Raw genomic sequence first — 23,598 nt, 5'->3', positions numbered from 1 at the left:
AAGGATTGCTTCGCACAAGTCGGTGGCCTTGAGGGTTCTCTCCAGTGCACCCAGTGGGCAGTGGCAGGTGTGGCAGAGATGGTCATGAGAGCTCCCTTTTATTGGGTGTTCACTCTATGCCATTTAGTCTGTATATCCATCCTCTGAGCTGGTTATGTTTATTCCCCCACATTTCACAGGTTAGGAAGCCCAGGCCCAGACTGGATTGAGAGCACACAGCCAACAGGTGGCAGAGCCGGGGCTCCATAGAGACAGTCTGGCTCCAGAGCCCCAGGCTGAATCAAAATAGCCCCTGGCCATGTACATGAAATGTTGGGCAAGGAATTGCCATTCTCTCTGTAGACACCATCTGTTGGCGAACCCAGATGTTTCGGGTGCAAGATTATACAAATTAACATGACCTCAATGCATCCTTCTTACCCCTCCTTAGCCCCAGCTGGCTGTGGATGGAGGGTGCCCTGACTAAGGCCACAGCAGGGTAAACAGTCAGAAGATATTTAAAGGCTGGGCGCAGTGGCTCACACCTGTAATCCCAGTACTTGGGGAGGCTGAGGCGGGAAGATCACCTGAGATCAGGAGTTCGAGACCAGCCTGGCCAATATGGTAAAACCCCATCTCTAGTGAAAATACAAAAATTAGCCTGGTGTGGTGGTACATACCTGTAATCGCAGCTACCTGGGAGGCTGTCAGGAGAATCGCTTGAACCTGGGAGGCAGAGGTTGCAATGAGCTAAGACCACGCCATTGCACTCCAGCCTGGGAGACAGAGCGAGACTCCATCTCAAAAAAAAAAAAAAAATAAGAATGGTGACTTCATCTGCTTAGGTGGCCTCCCTGGAGGACTCTGGCCTTGGAGGATCCCAGCAATATGATAGGGACTCTCCAACATGGCCTGGAGCCCTTGTGAGCCAGAGCCAATGAGGCATGAGGGGTGCAATTCATCACAGGCTTCAGAATCTGATGGGCCTGGTCAAGTCCTGGTCTTGCTGCTCATGGGCTGTGACCCCAGTGAAGGCCCAGCCTCTCTGAGCCTCGGACATCTCATCTGTGCCATCAAGGGGCTGAACAGATATCAATGACTCTTTGACTTTACCAAGGTCTGTGCCATCTGCAAAGTGCTCTAACATTTCTCGTATCTCTTCAACAACCCCACTAGTAAGAAAAGCAAAGGTTAGTCCTTATATTAATCTGCAAAATGGGGAAAACTCTTTGCATTTGGTCCCTTCCCCACAAACCTCATTGCTGGGAAGTAGCAAACTTCAAAACTCTAGGCCTCCCAAAGTTAAGGCCAGCACATGCAGGTTCTGTCCGGTCTTTGAATTAAACATTGTGGTCCAAGCTTAATAGAAAAGGCAGTTAACAGGGAAGACCACCTTCCGTGTGCTGGCCATGGGGGAGCTGCCCGCAGCCATTTTCTCATTCCATTCTCCTTGAGATTCTATCCGTAGATATTTTTATTCCCGTTTCACAGTCAGCTACACTGATTACAACGTAATTCTGACTTGAATGGTGTCTATGAACCTCAGAAGTCTAGAGGATTTACTGCCCAGTGAGGTGGAGGGGAGGGCAGAGCTCAGATAATTGAGCAAGGCGGGGCTGGGCTTTCTGGGAACCCTGATACACACAGCAGAGCAAATGCCTTTCAAATGACTGGGAAGAATCAGCTCAGTGACCTGACGCAGCGGGAGGAATTCCAGCCAGAGATGAAGGTAGCCTAAAAGTCTGCGTGGATTGCAGAATGTTAATAGTGCCACAAAACTCATAATCAAGACGCTGCACGGGAATTAGGGCCCGGTTTCAAAAGTGTGGCCAGGCACGGTGGCTCATGCCTGTAATCCCAGCACTTTGGGAGGCCGAGGCTGGCAAATCACGAGGTCAGGAGTTCGAGATCAGCCTGGCCGAAGCTCTTTTGCATTCCTTATCATATGAAAATCTGTTAGAAATTGGCACTGTTGGCAAGGTTGAACCATGACTCCTATTTCACATGTGTGCTCAATGCTTAGCTACCACATGTAAGTGAGAACATGCAGTATTTGGTTCTCTGTTCTTGCATTAATTTGTTTAGGATTAGGACCTCCAGCTCCATCCATGTTGCTGCAAAGAACATGATTTCATCCTTTTTTTATGTCTGCATGGTATGGTATTCTGTGGTGTACATGTAGCACATTTTCTTTTCTCTTTCTTTTTTTTTTTTTTTTGAGACAGCGTTTTGCTCTGCAGCAGAAATACTGTTTAACTGTTTCTGCTTTTATTTTTTCTGGTTATCATCTTTATCATCCAGTTTTATATGTTCATATCTGTGTGCTTTGATATTATATATACATACTTTTTGGTTATTATCTACTTATTCATTACATTGGAAAAGAAGAGATCTATTCTGCTTGCTCTATAATCTACATTCCCTTCCCTCCTACATTTTTTTAGTTTTCTTGATTTGGTTTCTTATTGAAACTAGAGGTAGACTGACTGTAAATAGAAAGTAGTTTAAGCTTCAGGACCTTTAATCTCTCAGGCTCCTTCCAATGTTCTGGACCTAATTTTGTTAGGTCTCAGACTCCTTTCAATGTTCTGGACCTAATTTTGAATGTGCAATATGTACTCATGTTCTTTCAAGACAGCCTCCAAGTTAGATAAGCTCCAGCCATTCAAAATCTAGATCTGCCCCATTAACTTTATAAAGTCAGTATAACACCATTAACAAGATATAATCACCGGAAAACGGCCTACTCAATTGGGCACCAAGATGGCTGAATAGGAACAGCTCCAGCCTCCAGCTCCCAGCGTGAGCAACACAGAAGGCGGGTGATTTCTGCATTTCCAACTGAGGTACTGGGTTCTTCTCACTGGGGCATTTCAGACAGTCAGTGCAGGACAGTGGGTGCAGCCCAACAAGCGAGAGCCGAAGCAGGGCGAGGCATTGCCTTACCCAGGAAGCACAAGGGGGAAGGGAATTCCTTTTCCCAGCCAGGGGAAACTGTGACACACAACACCTGGAAAATCGGGTCACTCCCACCCTAATGCTGAGCTTTACCAAGGGTCTTAGCAAATGGCACACCAGGAGATTATATCCCACACCTGGCTCGGAAGATCCCACGCCCACAGAGCCTCCCTCATTGCTAGCACAGCAGTCTGAGATCTAACTGCAAGGTGACAGCGAGACTGGGGGAGGGGCGCCCGCCATTCCTGAGGCTTAAGTAGGTAAAGCCACTGGGAAGCTCGAACTGGGTGGAGCCCACCGCAGCTCAAGGAGGCCTGCCTGCCTCTATAGACTCCACCTCTGGGGACAGGGCATAACTAAACAAAAAGCAGCAGAAACCTCTGCAGATGTAAATGTCCCTGTCTGACACCTTTGAAGAGAGTAGTGACTCTCCCAGCATGGAGGTTGAGATCTGAGAACGGACAGACTGCCTGCTCAAGTGCATCCCTGACCCCCGAGTAGCCTAACTGGGAGACATCCCCCACTGGGGGCAGACTGACACCTTACACCTCCCACAGCCGGGTACAGCTCTGAGACAAAGCTTCCAGAGGAGCAATCAGACAGCAACACTTGCTGTTCAGCAATATTCTCTCTTCTGCAGCCTCTGCTGCTGATACCCAGGCAAACAGGGTCTGGAGTGTACCTCAAGCAAACTCCAACAGACCTGCAGCTGAGGGTCCTGACTGTTAGAAGGAAAACTAACAAACAGAAAGGACATCCACACCAAAACCCCATCTCAGAATAAATTTCCATCTCAGAAATTTATTCTGAGCCAAATATGAGTGACCATGGCCCATTCCAGGAGGTCCTGAGAACATGTGCTCAAGGTGGTTGGGGTACAGCTTGGTTTTAAACATTTTAGGGAGGAATGAGACATCAATCAAATACGTTTAAGAAATGTATTGGCTTGGTTCAGAAAGGCGGGACAACTTAAAGCAGGGTTGGTGGGGGAGCTTTCAGGCTATAGGTAAATTTAAACATTTTCTGGTTGACGCTTGGTTGAGTTTATCTGAAGACCTGGGATCAATGGAAAGGAATGTTTAGGTTAAGATAAAGGATTTTGGAGGCCAAGTTTTATTGTGCAGAGGAATCTCTCAGATAGCAGACTTCAGAAAGACAGCAGGTTGTAAAATGTTTCTTATGGGAACTGAAAGGGTGCCTGGCTCTTAGTTGACTATCTCCTGGATCTGGAAAGAAAGGAAGGAAAACAAAGGGGAAAGGGAATTCTCTATAGAATGTGATTTTTCCCACAAGAGACTTTGCAGGGCAATTTCAAGGTATGACAAGGAAATATATTTTGGGGTTAAATATTTTTTCCTTGTCTCTTAATGTTATGCCAGGGTCAGATTGAAAGTAAATCATGATACATGGGGTCAAATAAAATCCATCTGATGAGAATTTATGATTTATAGAGCATGACTCCCCAGACTCTTTAGATAGGAATTTGGGCAAGATAAAAAGTCAGAGCTTAGTCCTACACACACACACACACACACACACACACACACACACACACACACAAAATAAACCGCCTATCCCAACTCTTTGAGCCACAAGAGCAAAAGCTTCATGTATGTTGACTTGCCAGTGTCCACACAGCCTCCCAGATTGCCAGTGCTGCAAATGGAAATCCAATTTTTGTCGTACTAGGATGCCTTGTAGGACATTTAATTACAACTAGCTTCCTTCCCTCTCACAATGTTGAGACAGAGTTTGCCAACCTGTATACACAACCCCTGCTAAAGAGAAGTAAAAACCATGCTGGACCATTTATTCCCTTACTCACTTTCCCATCTACTCAGCACACATGGATGGTGCACCAGCCCCAGGTGCTAGGGGCTGTGAAACCACAGGTGGTACACACCCCCTGCTAATGAAAAGTAAAAACCACGCTGGACCATTTATTCTCTTACTCACTTTCCCATCCACTCAGCACACATGGATGGTGCACCAGCCCCAGATGCTAGGGGCTGTGAAACCACAGGTGGGACAGTAGAAAGACACTGTGGTCCTTGCCCAGTAGAAGACAGACCCATCTCAGACCAGAGACCAGGTTACCATTGCCAGTTCCATGCCCTGGTCTTCCCTGGCTTTTGGACCTCTCTGGAGACCCCTGTGACTCCTGGGGCTGGATTCCATCCCCTTCGCCTGTTTGTCTGCTCACCCACTTGAGGTCCTGACCCTCAGACACTCTTGTATGTACTCCCCCCTAACACTTTCCATTCCTTTGGGCCTTCTGCCCTGACCCCCCAGGATAAGGCCTGCAGAACCAGCTGGGGTGGAGAGGCATCATGAGACATTCATTACAGTGATGGCAGGAAATTAGCTTTACCGATCTTCATTTTCTCCATCTGAAAAATGGGAGGATGTCCACGCTGCAATTATCACAAAAATAGCTGCCCTTCATAAAGTACACCCTACACTGCAGGCCGATGACACACATTCATTCATCTTACCCTTTAAGGAGGTATCATTGTCCCCGTGTTAGAGATAAGGCAACAAGGTGAAAAGAAGTCAAGTGAGCTCCCCCAGGCCACTCAACTAGTAAATGGCAGAACTGGCATTCTGATCTAATGCTGCCAGACTCCAAAGCCTGCATTCTTCCCACTGTATCTCACTGCCACTCAGAATTCTACAGAGCCAGGAAATGTATAGGGAAAGAACAAGAGAAATGGTATGAATGGGTATGGAAGCCTTTTTAAATGTTTTTGTTTTTTAAACCACACTGCAGAAAGCAAGCTGGTCTCTCTCATCTAGGAGGCCAGGCCTCACCTGTGGGTAGTCTGCTGTGGATTGATGTTGATGTTAACTGACTCCATCCTAGATGTGTGTAAAAGCTTGATTTGAGGTTTATTTGCTGGACATTTTATTCTACTCCTACATAGTGCCTTGCCTTCGAAAAATGCCTCTAGCCTGATTTATCACAAATTTCACTATGTGTCCCACTCTCAGTGATCAAAATTCTCTGTCACAGAGGACTTCCTTCTGGCATCTCATGGTTGAATCAGGAGGATAAGGGCACACACATTCATCACTCAGGACTGTGGTCACAAAGCTGGCAATTAATTTGATAAGTTGTCTGAAAAACTGAATGTGCCTGCCATTGAGGAGATAACTAGCCAATGTGTATCAGTAGAATTGAGCTACCCCTAGTAATATATGCAAAATCCCTTTTCATTTCCTCCCAAGTTATAGATAACTGGACTGTGGGCTAGTCCTATAACTGAGCTCTCAGGGCCAACCGTAAGTGCTTCATACCTTTGTCTTGGTTCATGGATTTCTATTTGAGCAATGCAAGCATTTCTAATTCCTTTGGAGCATGGAAAAGTCATCCCATGCTATCTTCTTTCCAGGTTCAGATTGAATGACCCAGGATTCAGTGGGAAGAGGCAGACTGCCCTGGGTTTGACTTCAGCCTCCCAAAGTCGCATGATGACTAAGTGGCAGACCCAGGGTTAGGACCAGACAGTCTGACTTCAAGCCCAGGCCCTTAACACTGTGCCATGCTACTTCGTCCTGCAGAGACTTTGTCACCATGAATGCTCACTGTTTGCTCTCTGCCCTGCCCCCAGTCCTTTCAACAGTGAGCCTGGCACACAGATAATGCTGGTGGAAAGGAGGAGGGGAATGATGGGGGAGGGAGGGCGGCATCAGCAAATGGGTAGATAGTGAAAGATAACAGTGATGGATGGATGGTGAGTAGGTGGATGAGTAGATGGATGGGGGTTGTGGACAGATGGATGTATTGATGGGTGAGTGGATGATGAATGGGTGAGGTGTATAGATGAATGGATGGGTGAATATGCAGATGGGTAGGTGTATGGGAATTGCACAGGTGGGTGGGTGAATGTGTAGCTAGATTAAGGGGTGTTCAGGTAGTTGGGTGAGGGTGGACAGGAGGGATAGATGGATGGACATATCAGAATGGATAGATGGAAGGATGGGGTAGATGAATGGGCAGATTAATAAGTGGATGGATGAGTTAAGTGGATGGGTGGGTGGGTGGATGGAAAGATGGGGTAGATGAATGGGTAAATGGATAAGTAGATAGATGCATAAATAAGTGGGTAACAAATGGATGAGTGGGCAGATGTGTTCATGGTGGTAGATGAATGGTGGTTAGGTGGACATTTGAGAGTACAGATATAAGAAAAACACAGGCTTTGAAGCCCCCTCAGAATTAGATTAGAATCTAAGCTTTATAAGCCTGCAGGTAGATGGGTGGATGCCTCTAGAAGAGTATGTCCTTCTTGATTCTGCCTCCTGGCTCAGAAATAGAACCTGGTGGTGAGACATTGCCCACACCTCATTTAGTTACTGTTACAGGCCTCCAATACTCAGGGTGACAGTGTGCCATGTGTCAAAGTCTAATAAAATATATAGATAAATCTCTAAAATTAAAATATTTTAGGGTATCTGTGTTAGTCTGTTTTGCATTGCTATAAAGGAATACCTGAGACTGGTTAATTTATATGGAAAAGAGGTTTATTTGGCTTATGGTTCTGCACTCCATACAAGAAAGATTGTACCAGCATCTGCTTCTGGTGAGGCCTCAGGAAGCTTCCAATCATGGCAGAAGGCACAGAGTGAGCTGGCATCACACATGGCAAGAAAGAGAGTGAGAGAGAGGAGGCGCTCCTAGGCTCCTTTAAACAACCAGCTCTCACATGAACGAACAGAGTGAGAACTCACTTACAACTGCAAGGACAGCACAAGCCATTCATAGAAGGATCCACCCCCATGACCCAAATACCTCTCACTTGACCCACCTCCAATGTTGGAGGTCACATTTCAACATGAGATTTGAAAGGGACACACCTCCAAACAATATCAGTAGCCATCACCCAAATAGCATACGTCGTACGCATTAAGTAATTTCTCAGCATCCATTCTAAAGCCCTGACTTCACCACTGTGCAATCTAGCCATGTAACAAAATTACACTTGTACCCCATAAATTTATACAAATGAAATTTTAAAATCAAATTAAAATGTTTTATTTGGGAGGAAAGAATTGCAATTCAGGGCATACATGCAGATCGAGTGGTCTTTAGTATGTCCAAAGAACAAAGAGAAGGTTAGAGGTTTCATAAGGAGAAATGTTACCTATTGCTCTTTGAGAAATTTCATTGGCACTAGTAGGATGTTGAGGAGTTGGCAAGTTCTGATTGTTAAATAATAGCAGTGGGCAAAACTAGTCTTAGAATTGCAGCAGGTCATTTACTCTATTTCATTTGGGAATGACAAGAATGACCCAGTTCATATGATTAGTTTTTGCATGTTCCCTTTTTGGTCTGAAGCTCTGTCTCTGAAAGTGTCATTGATCAACCATGCTATAGTTAGGCTTAATTATCCCTCAGCACCAGGATGGATCTGTCCCAGTTGTCTCTGTCCCATGTTGCGGGGAAGATATGTGGGTCTTTGTCAGGGATCCAGACCACAGTAAAGTAATAAAAAGGCCAGAAGGAAAAATCGTCTCAGAGTGAGTTTGTCTGTGGTCTAGTATTGATTTCCATCTTATTAGTCCACGGGCATGAGCAGTCATCTTGAAGTGTTGAGTTAACATGATTCTGTTAGGAGAGTTGGCATCACAAAGATTGGAGAGGCAATAAGAGTAAACTTTAAAAATTATAATACAGGAATTCCAAAATTGACCACATAATTGGAAGTAAAGCACTCCTCAGCAAATGTACAAGAACAGAAATTATAACAAACTGTCTCTCAGACCACAGTGCAATCAAACTAGAACTCAGGACTAAGAAACTCAATCAAAACCGCTCAACTACATGGAAACTGAACAACCTGCTCCTGAATGACTACTGGGTACATCACGAAATGAAGGCAGAAATAAAGATGTTCTTTGAAATCAATGAGAACAAAGATACAACATACCAGAATCTCTGGGACACATTTAAAGCAGTGTGTAGAGGGAAATTTATACCACTAAATGCCCACAAGAGAAAGCAGGAAAGATCTAAAATTGACACTCTAACATCACAATTAAAAGAACTAGAGAAACAAGAGCAAACACATTCAAAAGCTAGCAGAAGGCAAGAAATAACTAAGATCAGAGCAGAACTGAAGGAGATAGAGACACAAAAAACCCTCCAAAAAATCAGTGAATCCAGGAGTTGGTTTTTTGAAAAGATCAACAAAATTGACAGACCGCTAGCAAGACTAATAAAGAAGAAAAGAGAGAAGAATCAAATAGACGCAATAAAAAATGATAAAGGGGATATCACCACCGACCCCACAGAAATACAAACTACCATCAGAGAATACTATAAACACCTCTACGCAAATAAACTAGAAAATCTAGAAGAAATGGATAATTTCCTGGACACTTACACTCTTCCAAGACTAAACCAGGAAGAAGTTGAATCCCTGAATAGACCAATAGCAGGCTCTGAAATTGAGGCAATAATTAATAGCCTACCAACCAAAAAAAGTCCAGGACCAGATGGATTAACAGCTGAATTCTACCAGAGGTACAAGGAGGAGCTGGTACCATTCCTTCTGAAACTATTCCAATCAATAGAAAAAGAGGGAATCCTCCCTAACTCATTTTATGAGGCCAACATCATCCTGATACCAAAGCCTGGCAGAAACACAACAAAAAAAGAGAATTTTAGACCAATATCCCTGATGAACATCGATGCAAAAATCCTCAATAAAATACTGGCAAACCGGATTCAGCAGCAAATCAAAAAGCTTATCCACCATGATCAAGTGGGCTTCATCCCTGGGATGCAAGGCTGGTTCAACATATGCAAATCAATAAACATAATCCAGCGTATAAACAGAACCAAAGACAAGAACCACATGATTATCTCAATAGATGCAGAAAAGGCTTTTGACAAAATTCAACAGCCCTTCATGCTAAAAACGCTCAATAAATTCGGTATTGATGGAACGTACCTCAAAATAATAAGAGCTATTTATGACAAACCCACAGCCAATATCATACTGAATGGGCAAAAACTGGAAAAATTCCCTTTGAAAACTGGCACAAGACAGGGATGCCCTCTCTCACCACTCCTATTCAACATAGTGTTGGAAGTTCTGGCTAGGGCAATCAGGCAAGAGAAAGAAATCAAGGGTATTCAGTTAGGAAAAGAAGAAGTCAAATTGTCCCTCTTTGCAGATGACATGATTGTATATTTAGAAAATCCCATTGTCTCAGCCCAAAATCTCCTTAAGCTGATAAGCAACTTCAGCAAAGTCTCAGGATACAAAATTAATGTGCAAAAATCACAAGCATTCTTATACACCAGTAACAGACAAACAGAGAGCCAAATCAGGAATGAACTTCCATTCACAATTGCTTCAAAGAGAATAAAATACCTAGGAATCCAACTTACAAGGGATGTAAAGGACCTCTTCAAGGAGAACTACAAACCACTGCTCAGTGAAATAAAAGAGGACACAAACAAATGGAAGAACATACCATGCTCATGGATAGGAAGAATCAATATCGTGAAAATGGCCATACTGCCCAAGGTTATTTATAGATTCAATGCCATCCCCATCAAGCTACCAATGAGTTTCTTCACAGAATTGGAAAAAACTGCTTTAAAGTTCATATGGAACCAAAAAAGAGCCCGCATCTCCAAGACAATCCTAAGTCAAAAGAACAAAGCTGGAGGCATCACGCTACCTGACTTCAAACTATACTACAAGGCTACAGTAACCAAAACAGCATGGTACTGGTACCAAAACAGAGATATAGACCAATGGAACAGAACAGAGTCCTCAGAAATAATACCACACATCTACAGCCATCTGATCTTTGACAAACCTGAGAGAAACAAGAAATGGGGAAAGGATTCCCTATTTAATAAATGGTGCTGGGAAAATTGGCTAGCCATAAGTAGAAAGCTGAAACTGGATCCTTTCCTTACTCCTTATACGAAAATTAATTCAAGATGGATTAGAGACTTAAATGTTAGACCTAAAGCCATAAAAACCCTAGAGGAAAACCTAGGTAGTACCATTCAGGACATAGGCATGGGCAAAGACTTCACATCTAAAACACCAAAAGCAACGGCAGCAAAAGCCAAAATTGACAAATGGGATCTCATTAAACTAAAGAGCTTCTGCACAGCAAAAGAAACTACCATCAGAGTGAACCGGCAACCTACAGAGTGGGAGAAAATTTTTGCAATCTACTCATCTGACAAAGGGCTAATATCCAGAACCTACAAAGAACTCAAACAAATTTACAAGAAAAAAACAAACAGCCCCATCAAAAAGTGGGCAAAGGATATGAACAGACATTTCTCAAAAGAAGACATTCATACAGCCAACAGACACATGAAAAAATGCTCATCATCACTGGCCATCAGAGAAATGCAAATCAAAACCACAATGAGATACCATCTCACACCAGTTAGAATGGCGATCATTAAAAAGTCAGGAAACAACAGGTGCTGGAGAGGATGTGGAGAAATAGGAACACTTTTACACTGTTGGTGGGATTGTAAACTAGTTCAACCATTATGGAAAACAGTATGGCGATTCCTCAAGGATCTAGAACTAGATGTACCATATGACCCAGCCATCCCATTACTGGGTATATACCCAAAGGATTATAAATCATGCTGCTATAAAGACACATGCACACATATGTTTACTGCGGCACTATTCACAATAGCAAAGACTTGGAATCAACCCAAATGTCCATCAGTGACAGACTGGATTAAGAAAATGTGGCACATATACACCATGGAATACTATCCAGCCATAAAAAAGGATGAGTTTGTGTCCTTTGTAGGGACATGGATGCAGCTGGAAACCATCATTCTTAGCAAACTATCACAAGAACAGAAAACCAAACACCGCATGTTCTCACTCATAGGTGGGAACTGAACAATGAGATCACTTGGACTTGGGAAGGGGAACATCACACACCGGGGCCTATCATGGGGAGGGGGGAGGGGGGAGGGATTGCATTGGGAGTTATACCTGATGTAAATGACGAGTTGATGGGTGCTGACGAGTTGATGGGTGCAGCACACCAACATGGCACAAGTATACATATGTAACAAACCTGCACGTTATGCACATGTACCCTAGAACTTAAAGTATAATAAAAAATAAAAATAAAAATAAAATTAAAAATAAAAAAAAAATAAAAAAATAATTATAATACAATTATAATAAGATAAATAATTAACAACAATACAATTAGTTTGTACAATGATTTTGAACTCAGAGCCGAAGCCTAAGGGCAAAAAACTAAAATCTAAAAGACCGTGGGGGAAACTGGGTGAGACGTGTTGGAGCCATTGAGTCACATTTTATGACTGGGTTGAATTAAAGAAGAAAATGTCAACTTGACAAAAGAAATCACTAATATAACTTGGCCAGAAAGCTGTGCGAGGGTTATTGTCAAAGCTGCCTAGAGCAATTACTTATTGTGAAATGTGAATTACAGCATTATCCTGCCAAATGAAAAAGGTAGCGTCCGGGAGGGGAAGAGTCTTATTCTGATATGGAATCTTGTGCTGACACCTTAGGATAAGCTGTTTACAGTGTGGAAAACACGCCCTTCTTATTTTGGTTTGCAGTTTAAATGTCTCTGGTTATGGCATCAGGAAGCTTGGTGAGCCTTCTTTGTGGCCCACACATGAGGCATGAAACCTGCTCCTTAAAATGTATCTAGTTTCAGTGTGTCAGGCTTTAGGAACAAGCAAGTCTCATTTTAGTAATTTTATTTAAAAAAGAAAGAAAGTTGAATTGGAAGAATTCCAGTTTAGGACCTAGGCTAGTCTATAGGTAGATAACAAGAATTCAAAAACAATGTACAGAGTTACAACCCACTAACAGGTGTATTATGGTTTTTCTTTGGAAACTTTTTCTCTATAGTGATCATATAGGGATCTCAGATTTAAAGTCTCTTGAGGCTAGGAAGCCACACCAAGGCAGACTTTAGATTTTACTTAGAGTCTTGTATTAGTCAGGGCTGCCTAGAAGGACAGAACTAATAGGATTTATGAAGGGGAGTTTATTAGGAGAATTAACTTACACGATCACAAGGCCAAGTCTCACAACAGGCCGTCTGCAAGCTGAGGAGCCAGGAAGCCAGTCCCAGTCCCAAAGCCTCAAAAGTAGGGAATCCGATAGGGCAGGCTTCAGTCTGTGGCTGAAGGCTCCAAAGCCCCTGGCAAATCTAAAACTGGAAGTCCAAGAATCTAAAAGCTGAAGAATTTGGAGTCTGATGTTCAAGGGAAGGAAACATCCAGCATGGGAGAAAGATGGAAGCCAGGAGACTTAGCTAGTCTGGTCTTCCCATGTTCTTCCGCCTGCTTTTATGGTGCCCATCCAGATTGAGGGTGGGTCTGAGTCTCCCAGTCCACCGACTCAAATCTGAATCTCCTTCGCCGACACCCTTACAGACACACCCAGGAACAACACATTACATCCTTCCACCCAGTCAAGTCGACACTCAATATTAACCATCACAAGTCTTAAGGTTCCTGGGCCCACCAGGAAGTGACAATTGTTATTTACTCATTAAAAGATGGGGATGCTTAAAATCAGGTACTTTGTGCATATTTTTAATATGACATTTCAGTCAAAACCTTGATAACATACCCCATGTTTGAAATTGTATTCAACTATAAAGAGAAGGCAGAATTTTATTGGATTTATGCAAATAACCATATTACCATATGGATACTCACATATATTTCTATGTAGAATTTTAAGAAAATAACCAGAATTATGCCTGATAACCTATCAGATTTCTATGAATTTACATAATTATTGAAACATTCATATCAACAACATGACAGTGTTTCTTATATGATTTATCAAATAAACCCAATCATTTACTGCCTCTGCAAGATGAGAGATGTATCCTTTGGTACCTTCCAGGCGTCCAACTAGAAAACCCTAAAGTCAATTTTAAGTAAAAAAAAAAAAAACAAAAACAAAAAAAACCCTTAATGTAGGATGTGATTATGGGGAAGTTTGTTAAAGATCTTAAAAGGCTCAAAACATTTTATCAAAACAGAATCACATGTCACTGTAAAATAATAGTCATTCACTTAACCAAAGCGATAATCAAAAGACTCCAAAAGCAATACAGAAAACTACAAACCCTTTCAAAGCTCAGTTTTCTTATGCAATAAAAACCTAATAAAGGCCACACAGAAAATTATCTTGTTAAAACATAAAATCTTTCTTTCTTAGGACAAATACCAAAAAGATAAAGAAAAACCTTCTGCAGTGTGATTGTTTCTCCTTATAGGAAGCTCATTTAGATAACCTGGAAGTATAGGACACAGAAATAATGTATCCAATGATACGAGTATACACTTAAAGTATAAAGGAATGTAAACAAGAAAACTAGTACCTTAAGCAGAGGAATACATGGCTCTGAGTAACAACATTTGAGGTTTCTGGTTATGACGAAAAGCTCAGACATATCAAGAAAAACCAAGAGTACAGAATTAAGTTATACTGAAGAAAAACATTGCCTTTTTTAGACCTTCAGATAAATGTTCCAGCATCAGGCCATAACAGCAGAGTTAGAACCGGAGAAAGATTTCATGGGAGCTGACAAAAACATTGAAGGAAAAAATTCTCATCCCAGGCCTTCTGAACGGGAGAAAAAAACTGAGGTCAAAGACGTATGACTCCGAAGGCACATACAGGGAGGTATAGCAAAAGTTGAACCTCTGGGAAATTTCAAAAGTAAAACATTACCTCAAGAATGAAATGACCATTTTGAATGAAGAGAACAGCACTTTTAACCTGAAACTAGGGAAATTAAATAGATCTCAGGAATAAGATTACTGTGAAGAAACAGATCTTACGCCAGGTGTGATGGCTCACACCTGTAATCCCATTTGGGATGCCTGAGCTCATGAGTTCGAGACCAGCCTAGGCAACATGGCAGGGAGGCTAAGGTGGGAGGATCAGTGGAGCCCAGGAGGTTGAGGCTGCAATGAGCCAAGATCACTCCATTGTGCTCCAGCCTGGGTGACAGAGGAAGACCCTGTCTCAAAAAAAAAAATAAGAAAAATACCTTAGAATTGAAAATCAATGTAAGATTCGCGGGGTACAGTGGCTAATGCCGGTAATCCCAGCACTTTGGGAGGCTGAGGTGGGCAGATCACGAGGTCAGAAGATTGAGACCAGCCTGACCAACATGGTGAAATCCTGTCTCTACTAAAAATACAAAAATCAGCTGGGCTTGGGGGGGCGCATGCCTGTAATCCCAACTACTCAGGAGGCTGAGGCAAGAGAATCATTTGAACCCGGGAGGTGGAAGTTGCAGTGAGCCGAGATCATGCCACTGCACTCCAGCCCGGGTGACAGAGCAAGACTCCGTCTGAAAAAAAAAAAAAAGTAATGTAAAATTGTATGGTGTAATGGTGAACACTCTGGACTTGGAATCCAGAATTAAAAATAAAAACATCTTGCAGTTTTATTAAGAGCAGATCAATACTTCAAAAACATCTTCTTTTTATTTAAATATAGGGAACTTTTTTTTGTAGTTTTTTGCTAATGTATTTTGAATATCAAAGCTCAATTGTTAGAAAGGTTATCACAAATAATTCCTTTTAATTGTAGCCAACTTGATCACATACAACATTACTTTCATACATTTCCCTTTCACAAGCCTTTCTGTGACTCACACAGACCATGCATGACATGCCTTAAATATTCTGCTTTGTCTTCTGCCTCCTCCTCCTTAAATAACTCAGTCATTTTATTTTAGGACAAAAATTTACCACACAAGATTCTTTCTTATTCAAAATTAGTCTCTTTTCTTTGCAACCTTCCTTACCAAAAATTTACCTTCATATCTATAACTTTCTTCACATCTTTCTCTCCTACTTACTGATTCTTTTATATCTTGTTTCTATTTTCTTGCTAGATGTATATTTTAAAACCACCTTTAAATAGCCTCTGAATTAGACAAAACATTTTTTCTCAATAAAGAACATATTTTATGTCTTTCTTATAATTCTTATTAAAAACTTCATATTTTTGTATATTTTATATACAAAATTTTATATATTAATTAAAATTTTTAACTCTCAGTAACCTTGAATTTTAGTAAAACTCTAGGAAGCAAGATCTTTAATTGTCTGTCATGTATCAACATTGTGAATGAGAACCAGTTTATAATTTGAAGTCTTAGTTGAAAATGACCCAGACATTTAATGAGTACCTATTAATTAAACATAACCTTAAGATTTTAAATCACATGAAAAGTTTACTTATAGACATTTGTCCAGTTTACATTTTTCTGCTTTATAGCTTACCTAAATTACTTATGAGAATTGAGATATTAGACAAAGGTAATCATCATTTCAAGTTATTTCTCTATTAATAATTTTTTAGCCTGTAAATATCAATTGTTTACCGAAGCAAAAACCCTAAAGTTAAATGCATGGTGTCCTGTCAATAACTCAGAAAATATGTCTGCTTTTATTAAATTAGCAATATTAAATTATTTCTATTCATCAAGTAATTGCAGGAAGATCATTTTGTTTTAGGCTGGGTTCATAGCCTTATGATCTTAAAACATATAGAAAAAGCAAAATATAAAACTGTCTGACAAGTAAACCCAGGCAAAAAAAAATGTATGTAGACAATTATGAAGACATTTTAATTTTATTTCATTAACAATTTTATTTTTATTTTATTTATTTACTTTTTATTTATTTATTTATTTTTTTTTTTGAGATGCAGTCTTGCTCTGTTGCCAGGCTGGAGTGCTGTGGCACGATCTTGGCTCACTGCAACCTCCACCTCCCAGCAAGCGATTCCCCTGCCTCAACCAACTAGTTTACCAAAGATTTACTTAAGTGACATGAACTTCATAAAATTGATTAATTACTGTATATTTTATATGAGTGCTCTTTTAAATCAATCAAAATAAAATTTCTTAAAGAGATTTCTGGCTGGCTACATCAGATTTTATTATGTAGACAAGATACAATGTAATACGTGTATATATACATAAACACATCTAGATATATATACATACAAATGAAGATCTTGTGGTTTTTATTTTAGAATTTTGTCATGGGATGGTAATACAAACTCACCAGTTTACAAATGATGGTTGGATCCAAATTATTTTTTGAAAAAAATGAGGTAAGACTAAATTTTAAGATTTTTTTTTTAATTAGGTAATCTTTTTTTTTTCTTTTTTTTTTTTTTTTAAGACAGTCTCACTCTGCCACCCAGGCTGGAGTGCAGTGGCATGATCTTGGCTCACTGCAACCTCCACCCCCTAGGTTCAAGCAATTCTCCTGCCTCAGCCTCCCGAGTAGCTGGGATTACAGGTGTGTGCCACCACACCCAGCTAATTTTTGTATTTTTAGTAGAGATGGGGTTTCACCTTGTTGGCAAGGCTGGCCTTGAACTCCTGACCTAAGGTGATCCACCCACCTCAGCTTCCCAAAGGGCTGGGATTACAGGTTTAACCCACCACATCTGGCCTATTAGACAGTCTTATGAAGGCTGTGAACCAAATTTGGGGTAAGGCAGTTTAAGTTGCCAATATACTGAATTGGACAAAGAATAATGTGACTAAATTATGTCAGGAGGCCCAAAAGATAAGTTATTTTATTATAGCAGGGTTTGTATCATATTTTCCTGGTCTTAAGTCTTTGTCCTTGAAGATCAAAATGTTGCAGTTCCTTTTTAGTATGAAGAGAATGTCTTTTACATGGAAATTTTTTCTTTGCTTTAAAAAAAAAAACAGCATGAAGATCAAAGTGATTTTATTTCATTTCTGCTGGTTTGCAAGCGTTCTTCACAGATATTATGTCAGACTAGCTAAGGAGTTTTGGACAAAGAAAGTTTAGCTTAGAGAAGGATAAAGAAAAGAAATTGTGAGAAGGATGGGAAGAGCTCTGGAGAGAAAAGAATTTCAACTAGTTTTAAGACAGTATATTGTAGTGAGGCAATCTTTGAGTACTGAACAATTCTTTTTTTTTAGCCTCAAGATATCAATGAGGTATCATATCTTATTTGAAATCCATGATTTTATAGTCATGGTATTTTAATTCAGTTTTAAGAACGCAGACTCTTTAAATAATCCTTGCAGTGTTTGAACATGTTACCAGCTGGAGTCCCAGAAAATATGTTGGCCTGCCTTTGAACTTTGAGAGCCCCATTTTGTGAATGTTCTGGTCTAATGTCAAATACACAAAAGCCAATTAAACACAAGTGCTGAAGGCAAAAAGTCCAAATAAATGCCAACACAGACAGAAAATAAAGTATATTTTTACTAAGAAGGATGATAAGCCACCTCTTCAACTGAGGGTAAGAGGAAATATCCTATCACCAAGGCCTCAACCCGAATGGAGCCTCCCAGCTCTGTCCTCTGGCTCCTGCCCACTTCACTAGGATGATGTATTTTAACCATGACCACCTTTCCCAGTTGCCCTATCTGGAGAGCTGCAAGCCACGGTGGCAGAGGAACTGCCCACCTTGGTCCTGGGCCTTTGCATGAAGGATTGGGGGAAGGAACCACCAATTCACTGTCTTATGAAACACAGTGTTGCTGCTGGTATTTCAGTGTTATCTGAAGGACTTATTCAAGTACCAGCATTGTTGCAAACACTAGGCATTCCCACTTTGCACACACTCACATTCACACACACAACCATGACCTGTCTAAGGGCATAGACTGTTGTAGTCATCTTAGGATAACCCTGAGGACCCTGCATATAACAAGCATACACAGAGGCTTGCTGGGTGAAACAGCTCTTTCATTTAAATCAAGACAACAGGTGTTGACAACCCGCTCTGCAATCTGTTGGAAAGAAACATACTAGTTTTAAAATTCAGGCTAAAACCTCTTTTTCAGAACAAGGTAGAACTAAGAGTAATTACTATTATTCCCAGCCCTATACTAGATATTTTACATGTATTGTCTATGATCCCCTTAGCCTCCTGCAAAGTGAACGATATAATTCCTAGTTTTACATAAGAAAGCTGAGGCTAAGAAGAAGATAAAGCAACTTGGCTAACATAACCCAAGTAGAAAGTGTTGCAAGCCAGGATGTGAGTTGAGTTCTTCCCTGCTCTAAAAATTCTCACTGCCTCCTTAAATGTCTCCATTCCGTACTTGCTGCCGCCATCCACAGGCAGTGACAGCTGTGGTATAGTGACTGAACTTTAGCTTGAAGATCAGAAACAGAGGGACACTGACATCTTCCAACACGTGAAAGGTGACCAAGTGGCCAACTGCTAGGAAATGCAGTGTTCGGAATCACACCCCCTCAACATAGTTTGTAATAGGATATTTTGTAAGTCTGTGTTTAACTGTTTGGATATTTACTTGTGGGATTCTTTCATTAGTGCCTGTCTCCCCTTTCAACATTGAGCTCCTTGAGGACAAAGAATATAACTGTTTGGCTTGCCAGAGGATCCCCTGCTCCTAGACATGGTGGCTGGTACACTAGTGGGCAGTTAATACATATATACTGAATGAATGACAGCTGGGACTCACCACCTTTACTGACTGTGAGCCTGGGCAATATAAATATATGATGTAAACAAAAATATAAATATATGATCTCAAGTAAGCATCAAAAGGAGCCACAGGATGGGAATTATTATCTCCATTCTATAGACAGAGAAATTGAGGGTCTATGCATTAAGTAACCCACCCAAGTGCGCCTCAGCTGTGCTTTGATCCCAGGCCCATCTGGCTGTAGTCCACAGCACCCTGGATGCCTTAATGATCAATCCTTCCAGGCAGGGGAGGGTTTGAGCTGACTGCCTGCCCAGTGTGTCTCCTGGACGTGCCTCCACAACCCCGTGCCGCACCACTAACTCACATCTGTGCTTGTTTGCAGGCTTAGGAGGCAGCAGGGACAGGGCAGCCAGCTCTTGGACACCGACAGCCGAGCTGGAGGCCAGGCCCAAAGCAAACTCCAGGACGGGTGTAACAACAACCTCCTCACCACCACCTGCACCCGCGGCTGCAGCAGCTAAGCCCACACTTGTTGCTGCTCAACAGGACTGCACTCGTCTCCGCCCTGCCCACCCAGAGCCCCTCTTTATGCCCGGAAGGTCCCTGTCTTGCCCCTGAAAACATCAGATGCAGAAAGAGCCCCGGACTTGGAGCTGGGAAGCCTGGGTTCTGGTCCCATCTCCATGACTGATTCACTGTGTGACCTCAGACAAGTCACGCCCTCTCTGTGCCTCAGTTTTCTGCATCTGCCAAAGGGGTGAAACACTTCTGCCCCACTTCAAATTACAAGATCATGGGGAGAGCCCAATTAGATAGGAAACATGAAAAACCTCTGATATTTATAAAGTCATTTTTACGTGCAAAATGCAACCTTAATATGTGAAGTGAACCCCCATTCCCCAAAGCAATTAAACCGTCATGACTTTGCAATTTGGCACATCCTAGCTTGTTAGAGAGCACTTTCGAAAAACACCACCCTGACAGCAAAATAAATATCTGATATTTTGGCCCCTTCTGTGAAAACAACACTCCCAAATCCTGAAGCAAAACCTGAAGTGTCTTCATGTGCATTCTCTGGCAGGCCACAGTCCTTCTGACCTTGTAAGATGGTGCAGCATGCAGACCAGCCTTGTCCCCAGGGTCTCAGCGCTGCGGTCTCGCTCCTCCCCTCATTTAAGAAGACCAGCCTTCTAATTTCAGCAGTCCTCACCACCACCATATCCTTTGTGCTGGGATGGCACACAGGTGTCCATTCAGACGAGAGTCGGCTTACTCCTACAGAGTGTAATCAGCACCCCATCCAACTGGCCCGAAAGCCCAGACCTGCAGCAGAACTCTCCAACTCTATCGGCTTTCAGGGTGTTCTCTCCTGGGAAGGGTGTAAAATCAGCTTGTCAGCATCTTCTTACAGAGAGTACCCCATCTGTATTGGTGGGGCGGCTCCCTCTTTATACATTAGGAAGCATGGGTGCTTAGAAAGTTTATTTCAGGAAGAAAATGGGTTCACACAAAAAGCAAACTACGATCTGCTCAGGGAGAAGCTTGCCTTTGAACTGGAAGATGTTGGGATAAGCAGGGAAAGCTTCGACTTTGGAGTCAGGTTTGTGTTGAGAATCCAGCCCTGCTGGCTACTAAGTGGGAGACCTTAGGCAAAGCATGCAATCGCTCTGAATGGCAGTTTCCTCATTTTTAAATGAGGATGGTAAAACTAACGTTGCAGGGGAGTTATGGGGTTAAAGAAGATCCTGTGTGTAACCGCAAGCATTGGATGACTCATTGAATGGCCTTTTTTGTCAGCGTAATTATCATCATTATTTAGATACTTTCTTCCTTCACTCACCTGCCAGGTCAGTTTTCTGTGCAAACAAGCCTCCTGTGTAGGATTCTTCCAAATGGTCTTCCTGGAGTCTTTGATATTTGTTACATCCTGCTGAAGTTCGATTGTGTTTTTATTTTTTCATCCACCTTCCATTGTTCACTTTTTACATGATTACTCAATCCTTGGGGCTGTCCATGTCATCTCTTAGATTTATTAAAAGACATTTTAATGTATGGTGAGGTTTTATATTTTTGTTTTTTAAAAAAGAAATAGTCATTGTTTTCCTCCTTTGAACTGAGGCTATTTCTGGATTGTGTGGTCCTCGTCAGTCAGCTTGTTTTGCACACTTTACTTCATGTCCCCATCAATAACCAACCTGCTCCCCACCTCCCCCAGGAAATAATGGGCCTGCTCCTCTCCTCACTGTGACCCTGGAGGCTCTTAAGATTTTTTTTTTTACTGGGCTGAGTTCACAAATTAGGGGCAGGAGCTGGAAGTTGCCCTAGGAACACCAGATTTTCTGGTTCTGTTCAAGTTGGCATTTGTTGTTTGGAATAAACTATTTCTTGGACATTCCTTCTCACCACTTTGTTCTTACTTCAGGGTTGGGTGGGATGGGCCACATTCCTCTTAGAGTGAAGAGACTCAAGTTTAATTAGAAACACAGAAATGGTTGGTGGACACCAACCATTTGATGAAATCACTTTGCCCACAGATGAAATCAAACTTAGCTTGGCAATTCGAGACTCTACCTAACTTGATCACAATCTACATGATTATTGTTACTATTTTGTATTTCCTAAGGTACCATCTATTCACTAAGGAAAAAGTACAGAAAATTCTTCATCAAGAGAAAGACACTTTAACATTCCCTCACATTACCACTCAAACCTTTATACAGCACACACGCACAGGTGCCAATAAACCAGTATTTTCCTTTTCATACCCACTTTTTGATTTTCCACTTTCCTGCTTTCATTCGTCCTGTCCTCTCTATTGGGGATGCCTTTCAGCGCTCATCTGTACATGTTAAAATTCCCATTTCTCAAAGGCCAATTCCATTTCTCCCATGATGTCTTCTGGGGCTCATGGCACCACCCACCCAAGCTAGACGCCACCTCCTCCACGAACTCTCGCACACACTTGCTGTCACTCATGGCTCTGCTTGCTTTACATCATGCCTTTGCTTGCTGACAACTACAGCATCACGTTACTCTCACCCATGCCTCACCCTCCTCACCTTCAGGCTCCCTCAAAGAAGCCGGGTCAGATTCATGTCCATCTCCTGATCCCACCCTCCTGTCCTGACAGTGCCTGGCTCCTAAAGGAGCAATCAACAAACTCTGCTTAGGGACGACTTACTTCTGGCACCCTCCTGTCTTCCACCTGGCTCCACTGTCACTTCCCAGAGCTTTTTCCTCTGCAGGTCGCAGTGTTTTCCCAGGGGCTACCCTCCAGTGGCATGCCCAGTCCCCATTCACCCCCTTCAGAGCCACCTTTCCGTGATCTCCAAGTTCCAAATGAGTTTCGCCCTTCCCTCATCCGAACCCCCACTCCCAGTAAAGCACTGCCAAGAAAGCAATCTGATTAAAGAAACCCATTGCCACGCAAGAATCTGTGTCAGGATTTACCTTATGAATGGAAATTCAGGTGCACCGGGACCAGCTGCAGACCAGTGGTGCACCAGGACATGCTGACAATACCGAGTCAGGGCCCATGCTGTGAGTCGCAAGGATCTAGAACTAATGTCTGTAGCCAGACCAGCCATGCCTGTTGATTTCTGTATAGTGTATGGTTGTTCTCTTGCTACAACTGCAGTGCTGAGCAGCTGCAACAGAGACCCTGTGGCCCACAATGCTGAAAATATTTACCGCCTGGCCCTTTAGAGAACAAGTTGCAGAGCCTTGATCTAGAAAACACATCTGGGACACTAAGTGGGCGGATGGCAAATGCACATTTGCTTCACTCACCTGCAAACGCCAGTGGGTCTCAGAGCTTGGCAATTCAGCCCTGTGGGTTCCCAGCGGGAAGAATTTGCAGGGGAATGTATAGTCGATTTGCCCTCACCAGTTGACCCTTGAGCTTTTTCCAAACTGGAGCCTTAACCAATAACACTTCCCAGGTCAGTATTACTGAAAGTCTCTGTATTAGTCCGTTCTCACATTGCTATAAGGAACTGTCTAAGACTGGGTAATTTATAAAGAAAAGAGATTTAATTGACTCACAGTTCCATAGGCTGTACAGGAAGCCTGGCTGGGGAGGCCTCAGAAAACTGGGAATCATGGCAGAAGGTAAAGGGGAGCAGGCATGTCTTACATGGCTGGAGAAAAAGAAAGAAAGAGTAAAGCAGG

At 42.2% G+C, this 23,598-nt stretch overlaps 1 protein-coding gene across 2 annotated transcripts in view; it reads left to right on the top strand.

Annotated features, from left to right (window-relative positions):
- Nucleotides 1-21,823, top strand: part of STK32B (serine/threonine kinase 32B) — a 401,787-nt gene extending 379,964 nt beyond the window's left edge. For both annotated transcript variants that reach the window (XM_028848342.2, XM_001094166.5), the window contains one exon: nucleotides 19,811-21,823. In XM_028848342.2, coding sequence (XP_028704175.1) covers nucleotides 19,811-19,949 — 139 coding nt within the window. In that variant the 3' untranslated portion in view covers nucleotides 19,950-21,823. The remainder of the gene's footprint in view (nucleotides 1-19,810) is intronic.
- Nucleotides 21,824-23,598: the final 1,775 nt, after the last annotated feature.

Source organism: Macaca mulatta, chromosome 5 (genome assembly GCF_049350105.2).
Source record: "Macaca mulatta isolate MMU2019108-1 chromosome 5, T2T-MMU8v2.0, whole genome shotgun sequence".
NCBI lineage: Eukaryota > Metazoa > Chordata > Mammalia > Primates > Cercopithecidae > Macaca > Macaca mulatta.
The sequence above is the reverse complement of the archived record's forward strand: the minus strand, read 5'-3'. Positions and strand labels throughout refer to the sequence as shown.